The 9,443-nt window shown below is 32.6% G+C and overlaps 1 protein-coding gene across 1 annotated transcript; it reads left to right on the top strand.

The window, feature by feature from the left end:
* The first annotated feature begins 3,680 nt into the window (after positions 1-3,680).
* LOC105790750 (DUF21 domain-containing protein At4g14240) lies at positions 3,681-8,832 on the top strand. Its single transcript, XM_012618496.2, has 13 exons — positions 3,681-4,154; positions 4,366-4,442; positions 4,568-4,651; positions 4,730-4,843; positions 5,297-5,380; positions 5,460-5,531; positions 6,142-6,209; positions 6,616-6,703; positions 6,840-6,913; positions 6,989-7,361; positions 7,629-7,675; positions 7,818-7,899; positions 8,282-8,832. The coding sequence occupies exons 1-13, from the start codon at positions 3,908-3,910 to the stop codon at positions 8,396-8,398; spliced, it is 1,527 nt and encodes a 508-aa protein (XP_012473950.1). The 5' UTR covers positions 3,681-3,907; the 3' UTR covers positions 8,399-8,832.
* The last annotated feature ends 611 nt before the right edge of the window (positions 8,833-9,443 follow it).

Here is a 9,443-nt window from a genome sequence, read left to right on the forward strand (position 1 = left end):
AACTAGTGGTGGTCGACATACTTGCGGGGGGCTAGCCAGAGGATCTATGATGCTAACTTTGGAAACCTAAATTTTCATTACAGGACCTTAGTAATCATCTCACCCAACTGTATCTGTGTCTATTTGGGCCTTCCTAGGCCCCATAGGTTAGGCAGGCCGAATTTCTGGGTCTAAGCACCAAAGTCAAGCCCATGAATAGTTGGATTTGTCGTCAAATGGATTTTTCATTTCGTCTTAAATTTGAAATTTAGTTATTTTACTTTTATTTTTAAAATTTTATTTTTTTTTTACTTTTTAGATTTTAAAATTTAAGTCCAACTATTAAATTCAGATTTATTACAACGTCATCTTTTAAACTACATTACTATCAAGTGAGGTTTTTATTAATTTCAAATATAACAGTGTTAATAAATAGATTTGAAATTTGAAAAATAGAATGACTAAATTTTTATAAATAAAAGTACAATGATTAAATTCTAAATTTTGAAGAGTACAAAGAACTATGACATATTTTAACCTTTTCATTTTTAATGTTTATGTAAACATTGTCAATTCAGATATTGCAAATTGAAATGGATGCAAATTAAATGCCATCGAATTGGACTCCGATTGAATCTATTGGTTAAAGTCATGTTTTAACTATCAATACTTGCCTTAAACATTAATTATTGTTTACATAAATTAAGAAATAACATATAAAACATAATAAAATATTTTCAAAAATAATTATAGTAATTAATTATAAAATTATATATAATAATTTTTATTAAAAATATATCTTTTAACTTTTTTTAAAATCTTGTTGACTTCTCTTAAATCATATTCTTTTGTATCGTATAAACTTAATCGAACAATGAGATGAGATAATCTAAATATTTAAATTTGTGTTTATCCCTTCATTATTTGATCAACTCAATTAGTTTACTTATTTCAAACAAAAATAAAATAATATTTATGTAATTCAAAAATATATTATAATATGAATTTATTTCACATAATTATATTTAGTAGGTATTATATTATAAAAATTATACATAACATTTAACTCTATATAATATATCAATTATTATACAATTAAATTACGAATGTGTAATAATTATTATACAATTATGATATTATGATGTGCATTCCTTTATTAATGATACATAACCTAATCATTAAATGTGGAACTAATTTTGTGGTAGATTATAACATATACAATTCACATTATATAATTAAGGTAAATTATTAATTTTATGTATCTTTATATACAACTATGTTAATGTAATGTACATTTTCACATTAATGATATGTAAGCATCAACCGAAATGTGTAACTAACTTTTTAGCATTATATAATTGGGGTTGATTATTAATTATATGTAATCTTACATACAATTATGATATTATAATGTACATTTTACATTAATGATACGTAACCTTAAACAATTAGCCTTATATGATTAGGGGTAAGTAATTAAGTTATTTGGGATTGTCATCAAACATTTAATTTGTTTGGAATTTTTATATTTAAGTTGTTGTGGGATTGTTATGTTGGATTTGTTTGAATTATTATTTAACTACTTTTATTAATTGACATTTTTTATTATTAATTATGAATAAAAAGTTTATTTAAAATTAATTTTTTGTTTAATTTTATATTATTTCATGAATTTGAATTGAGTTTTTGTGGATTTGGATATTCGACATATGATTGAAATTGTTAAATTCAAATTTCTCAAATTTTAATATTTAATGAATAATAATATTTAATTCATACTCGGAGAATAATACATGAATAATTAATGGATTCAAATTTTAGATAAATTTATAGATACACCAAAAGGACAAGTATTTTTAGACAAATTTATAGATTCTCCAAGAAAAAAAAGATATTGGATCCATTGCAATTCCTAATAGGGATGGCAAAAAAAAAAAAAACTGAGTTTGTGGGTTTAGATTATTATTATTACTATTATTATTGCAAATGGAAGGTAAATATTTTTACAAAATTCTGAAGTGGGGTCAGGGCAAAATTCACTTTTTCCCAGTCTTTCATTTGAATAATGTAAGAAATATATATGTACTAAAATATGTATATAGGAAATTTAGGTTTAATTCAGTAAATGAAATAGAGCATGAATAAAAATGAATTTGGTGGGAATAAGATAGAGATATAATAAATATTATGTTTCTTAAAATAAAAGTGGTTTTTAGTTTGATTGGTTGGTTGGAATGTAATAGATAAGAATTAGTTTTACATTGTTTAGGATGGATCAAATTATATATGTATTAAATATTTACAAGGGATCAAATTACTAAATGTAACACACAATACTCAATTTGATTGTTGAGTCTGAGTTACAGGATGTCACAGTTGTTTTCAAAGCAATTACAATCACAATATCTATCAATTCAATGCTTTATATTCACTAACATGTTCATTACATCATCATATTATAATATATATATATATATAATCTACTCCAGGGCTTATCCAAGCTTACGAAAGCTTTTTTGATAACTTGTGACCATTGGAGGGCTAAACGTAAAATTTACAAATTGTTTTCTGCTAGAGTCATGACTCCTATGGTGTGGTGCCGCGACCTTGAAGACAGTATATAGGAGTTGCGACATCAAGCAAGGGACGTCAAAATTTTTCCTTTTCGGAAGGATCAAAATTGAATTTTAAAGTTTAGGAGGTGAAATTGTAATTTTATCATTAGATTAACTTAAATTTTATAACTTAAAAAAAAACTGAGAATATGTTTGGAAGAATTTTAATATTGTTGATATTTTCCAAATGTTAACAACAATTCATCAATTCATTTGTAATTGCTAGGTAATTGGTTTAAGAAAATTAAGTTTTAAAATTTTATAAATTATAAAGAAGAATAATTATATTAAAATAAATAATATAAAATATTCAACATCCCTATCATTATTTTTGTAAAAATATTATAAATGGTTTTAATAAAATAAATTTAAATAATATATAAAAAATTAAATAATAATGAAGTTTGAAGTTTAAGCTTTTATTTAATAATGGGAATTTAGCTAATGAAATTGGTTATTGAGATTACAAATGATTTAAAAAAAAGGGAAATTAGCTAATGAATTTTGAAAATCCTCGCTTAAATGAATACTTTTATATCTTAAGATCAAAGCTTTTGCCTGCACTGTAGCCCCGCACCGACTTCTACCTACAGATTTGTACTCAAGAAGTGAGGCTCTCAAGCTTCAAGAGAGAACGGTGAAGTTTGTTGTTTATCTCATTCGCATGTGAGCTTCAAGCGACAGTGGTGCACATTCTTCGCGAAGGAGATCCGACTACATTGCTCACCAAAGCCTTACTATGGGAACCAAGCCAACTCTCCCATGGCAACTGCTATGGAAGGATATTTATTTGTTTCTGGTTTACTGGTGTGATTCTTCTTTAAGAAAAAGAAAAAATAGCATGTGAGGTTGGTAGAATCATTCATTTCACCCGGCAAAAACTCTTTATTTATTATTGTACCTTGTGCAACTAGTCCTGGTAGAATAAGCAGAAGAGAATGTTGTTCCCATGGCAGCATTTGGGCCAACCCATAAGATAATATTGGATTGGAGTATGACCCACCATTAAGCTGACATGGGCTTTTGCAAACAAAACAGCATGAATTTTTGGTGGAAAATCAACATGTAACGTAGGCGGCATGTCTACATTTCATTTGGTTCACGCAGTTAAATAGTGGGTGAAAGAAAATGGAGATGGAGACGGAAGATTTTTCATCGTAGAGAGCCCAAGCTCAACTATATGATTTGACTGCTGTCCACTTCTTCGGCTTCTATTCACAAATCACAAGCGTTGTCCTTTTCTCCTTCGCACGCGTTGCACCGCACCATACCGACCAAACCCCCCAACAACCTCCCACTAGACTGATTAGGAAATGTTGTTGGGGAACGCCATAGCCGGAGCTCGTATAATCACGGCGTCGTCATCCAACCACATCGTCTTCGAACCTGATGACATCCCTTTCGGCTCCTTTGAGTGGTTCGTCTTTGCGGGAGTTTCCTGCTTGCTTGTGCTCTTCGCCGGCATAATGTCCGGCCTTACCTTGGGCTTGATGTCTCTGGGCCTCGTTGACCTCGAAATTCTTCAGAGAAGCGGCACTATCACCGAGAAGAAGCAAGCTGGTAAATTACTAAATTCCCATTTCGATTTTCCCCTTTTCTTTTACTAGTCAATGGTAACAGTACAATTAGTAACAGTTCCAAGTAATTAAATATGCTGAGTTTACTGTTTCAATTTATAGAATTCTGATATCATACACTAGAGAAAAAAATCCTGTTTTTTTTTTTTTTTGCCCTATGATTATCATTTATTTACATAATTATATGTCTGCAGCTGTTATCTTACCAGTTCTTAAAAAGCAGCATCAGCTTCTTGTAACTCTGCTTCTCTGTAACGCTTGTGCCATGGAGGTGAGCATTTACATGTTGTTATTAAAATTATTAACGGTTTTAATGGCCATATATATATATTTGTATTTAAGAAGCTACTGCATTTCCTTGAATTTTCCTTATACTCTTGATTTGTGTTTTTGCAGGCTCTTCCTATAACCCTTGATAAAATTTTTCACCCCTTTGTTGCAGTGTTGCTGTCTGTTACTTTTGTTCTGGCTTTTGGAGAGGTCTTATATATTGTGTTTTTTGTTGTTTCAATCTCAGTTATTTAAGCCTTTCGAAATGTAATCCCTGTTTTGGATCAGATTATTCCACAAGCGATATGTTCAAGATATGGACTCTCTGTTGGTGCAAATTTTGTGTGGCTCGTGCGTATTCTGATGATAATTTGTTATCCCATCGCTTACCCTATTGGAAAGGTAGTGTCCTGTTGAAATTCCTGGGTTAAAAATTGTGAATACACTAGCACTATTTAGACAAACGGGTAGTTTCCTTTTGTGTTTGTAGTTTGTTCTACGTATATCACATAGCAAGCTTTTGTTTTTGGTTATTCAAAGGCATGTAGTTCAATAAGAGTCAAAGTATTAGTGGGTCTTTTAGGAGGTTTTGCATTGAGCAAAGAAACAACTTCTGATGTATTGAGTAATGCTCAATGTGCCTTGGCACCTTGGGTATATGATGACCAAGTCTTGATACTTTTTGACTCCATTCAGACAATCGTACAATTTGGAAATTGTAACAACCTTAGATATATGATATTTCTTGAGAGCTGTGGTTTTCTTAGATATTAACTTCTGTTAGAGGTTTTATACCACAAACTTCTGAAATGTGCTTTTCTAATTGTACTCCTACATTCATTGGTATGGCTTCAGGTTCTGGATGCTGTGCTTGGCCATAGTGATGCTTTGTTTAGACGGGCTCAGTTAAAAGCCCTAGTCTCCATCCACAGCCAAGAGGTAACTGCTTAAACCAGACTAGATAATATTGCTTAACCAAGTTAAGTATTTGGTGGCTTGTCATTTCTGTCCTTAATAGGCTGGCAAAGGTGGTGAACTAACACATGATGAGACAACCATCATTAGTGGTGCACTGGATTTAACTGAAAAGGTAAATGCTATTATTGGAATAGTATTTCATGAGTAAAAATCACCTTTCTCTTTACATTTCTATCTATGACAGATACTTCCAGTATTAAGATGTTTCATTTTCTGGAAGATGAATATTTGTTTTGACAATACACAATGAAAAATTGTACTCAAATCTGGACCATATCTACACAAAAGCAGTTTTATAAACACACAAACGCTCTCATTAAACTTAATTAGTTCTAATAGTCAAATGGTAAGATATGTTGTTTCAGTATTATATAGATTCGAAGCATACACCTCATGATCTTATATTTGGACGGTGAACTGCTGCCTTTAATGTTTTGGAAACATCCCAGAACTATGGCTCTGGTTCTTATTTTTTTTATTTGAATTGAAGATATAGTTTCCAGAATGCTTAGGTTTTAATCTGCTAGGTTGTGATAATCTTCTAAGGGATGTAAAGCTGCTTCTCTCTCTCTCTCTCTCTCTCTCTCTCCTTTTGAAGTGCTTGGTCTTTTTGACGTCTATTAGTTTTATTTCCAATTTTCCACTTTTAGATAGCTTTAAAGCTGATATTGCAACTGTCTTTTGTAAAATGGTTGCGATCATGATGTTTCTTGGACATGCAGACTGCAGAGGAGGCTATGACACCCATTGAATCAACATTTTCCTTGGATGTTAATTCGAAATTGGATTGGTGAGTTTCAGCTGGATGGGCTTCTTCATCTTGCCATTGAAACAAATTAGAGGGGATACAAATAGTTTTGTTATTCTGGGAAAAAAAATTGAGAAACCTTCTAACTGTGATTTTGAGGAAAGGGTTGAATTTAATTTGTATTTTATAGTGGTCAGATACAAACTATGCTTTTCAGAAGTTTAATGAGAGTTTACATGGAAATGAATTTTCAGATGAGTGATGGATTTTGTGATAGGTGGAGAGATTTTCTTGTTCATCTAGAATTTGGAATATCACACTTATAGGCGTAGCTTAAGAGCCTTCCTGATGTGGAGCATGACACTGTACTACTTGAACATGATTGACCTTAAAAGGGTCATCCATGTTCTTTAAGTTAGGTTATAAAAAGATTTTATCTTTGTTGCAGGGAATCAATTGGCAAAATTCTTGCACGAGGTCATAGTCGTATCCCTGTCTATGCTGGGAATCCAAAAAATATCATCGGGTTGTTACTGGTGTGTTCAGTTACCCATTGGCTTTCCAATTGTTTTCTTTATGTTGAAAGCTTCTTATTAATGGTTGCCAGTTCAATATGAAGCTATGTTTTCTGCCCAGAAATTCATATGAATTTTCCTTTGTTATGAGGTTTAGGTGAAAAGTCTTCTCACGGTACGACCAGAGACCGAGACTCCAGTCAGTGCTGTTTCCATCAGGAGAATGCCTAGGTCTAGACTTGTACTCCCTTTTTTAATGTTTCTCTCCATATGTGAAGTATGAATTCTCATTCACGAATATCTCAGGGTCCCAGCACATATGCCTTTGTATGATATCCTCAATGAATTTCAAAAGGGCAGCAGTCACATGGCAGCTGTAGTGAAGGTTAAAGGAAAGACCGAAGACCCTCAATTTTTTGTTGATGGACAGAAATTTGACAAGCACAAAGTTACCAATGGAATTTCTCAACTAACCACCCCTTTGCTGACCAAATATGAGACTAAACCAGATAGTGTTGTTGTTGATGTTGAGAAACCTTCAAGGCCTACCATTTTCAAGGCAACTCCTGTAGCTAATGGTGTCACAGCCAATAGCTTGCAACAGTTTTCAGAGGATACTGAAGACGGGGAAGTCATTGGTATCATTACACTCGAAGATGTTTTTGAAGAACTTCTCCAAGTATGCTGTTTCAGTTGCTTTCATCTGTCTGTCACTTTCTGTAACATTCTTGGCTAAGCCATGCCCCATAGTTCTAGATATTATAACATGCCAACTAAATTCTTATTTTGACCCCCATTATCTTCTAACTTCATTTTATTAAAGGTTGGTGGTTTGCAACTAATTTTTTGAAAATGTGTTTTATCATGGAATTTTCATATAGTTTCTCTTTAAATAAATTAGACAAACTGGATAGTTGGTACTTACTAAACCCTTTCTATATTGTAGGAGGAAATTGTTGATGAGACCGATGTATATATTGACGTACATAAAAGGTACAATGCTGTTTGGGTTTCATATTTTTTTTGTTTTCACTTAACACTCTTCAGTTTGCTAATTGCTTCACTGAATGTTGAAGAATATGCTAATTGCTTCATTGAATTTCGAAAATAATCTTTTTCCCCATATTTTTTCAAGGATACGAGTGGTTGCTGCTGCCGCTGCTTCATCTGTAGCACGTGCTCCATCCAATCGTAGATTGATTGGTCAAAAGCCTTCAGTAAGATGTTTACTTCTTAATATCATGTTTCTCTTGCCTGCATCGTTAGACCATTAGCGGAGTAACCATGATTAAAAATAGGGCATAGAAAGGAAACTTTTGGGCATCCTCCATCTATTCTATCTCCTAAACCTTTTCAGATTTCACCAAACCTCTTTATTGGAAGTGCATGTTTACACATAGGTCTCACCGACAAGAAATTGATTGACACAATACTTTGTCCTATCAGAGACATTGCCAGATATAAGCTTTCTGGACTTTAAAGACCTACAGAATGTTCACTAGTATCATGACCCACTCTCTGCTTACAGCTATGAGCTGATATCTGATGTCTGATGGAAAACTTCGTTTAATCATCAATTTACTTTTTCATATCCTTCAGGGTGTCCAAAGCAAGCAAGGGAAAATGACAAGGAAATCAATGGATGACGATTCACAAACAGGGAGATCTCTGGCTAACCCAGGGGAATGTCTTCCCAGCAGTATCGAACGATCTTAACCATGCAAAGCAGAGAATCAAATTTGTGCATTTTAGTCTCATTGTCATCTATTGTAAATTCTCAAATTAGGTTGGGTATATTGCAGCTTGTGCATGTAGTTCAAAGTGAGAAAACTAGGGTTGTTTACTGTAAAAATAAAAATCAGGGCAAATTTTGTTAATGGTAGTTAAAAGTTCCACTAGCAAACCAGCTATGTTAGGCATGAATCTTAGATATGGTAGGTAACAATGGTGCTTTCTTAGGATAATTTTACTTTTAAACGTCTTGATGAAAAAATTTTACGAACAGTTTTTTGGTTAGAGCATTTTGCTCAGTGTCAAACTCATCCTTTTCATGTTTAGAGCATCTTGATGATGTAAAAATGCTACTAATGTATCATCTGCTATGGTGGCATATGAATGTATCGTGCACCGCATGATTTTTGTGTTATAAATTTGGGATTTCTGCAACTGCAAATTAACATAGGAAAAGTTAACTTATCAGCTTTTTCATCTATAAATCATATAAAATTCAAGCATCATTCATCAATCAAACAAAATACCATCTTCATTTGATTTCTCATTGTCAACCACCTAAAATACTAGAAAAAGAAAAAGAAAAAAGTCTCCACTTCCCAATTGAAAGTGTGATTTCTGCTTCTAAACTATACATTTACTTTGAAGCCTCTGAGTCTCGCAGAGCCTAATTGAATTAGATTATAGATTGAACTGGAGTGGGTCCAAGCCTTGAAACTCTAAACCCGAAAACTAATCGTGCCAGCACAGTAGCAACACAGTACATCTCCATACAATATAAAGCCTTGCCCTCTGCTCTCTAATTTGCTTTGAACACCTTTGCCATGAACGACCCTTCATACTCCTCGTCGAGAACGAGCTTTCTCCCATTACAATCCGAAAACTGAATTTTCAAAAAGAAAAAAAAAAGGAGAGGAAGATGAACCTGAAACCTGAAGTTGTTTTGAGGCTGTGGAAAATTTTGAATCCATTTTATAGGAAGAAAGCAGTTGAAGATATGAGTGAAGCAAACATGTGGTGGGTAAGTAAC

The sequence above is a fragment of the Gossypium raimondii genome, chromosome 8, assembly GCF_025698545.1.
Source record: "Gossypium raimondii isolate GPD5lz chromosome 8, ASM2569854v1, whole genome shotgun sequence".
In the NCBI taxonomy this organism is placed as follows: Eukaryota; Viridiplantae; Streptophyta; class Magnoliopsida; order Malvales; family Malvaceae; genus Gossypium; species Gossypium raimondii.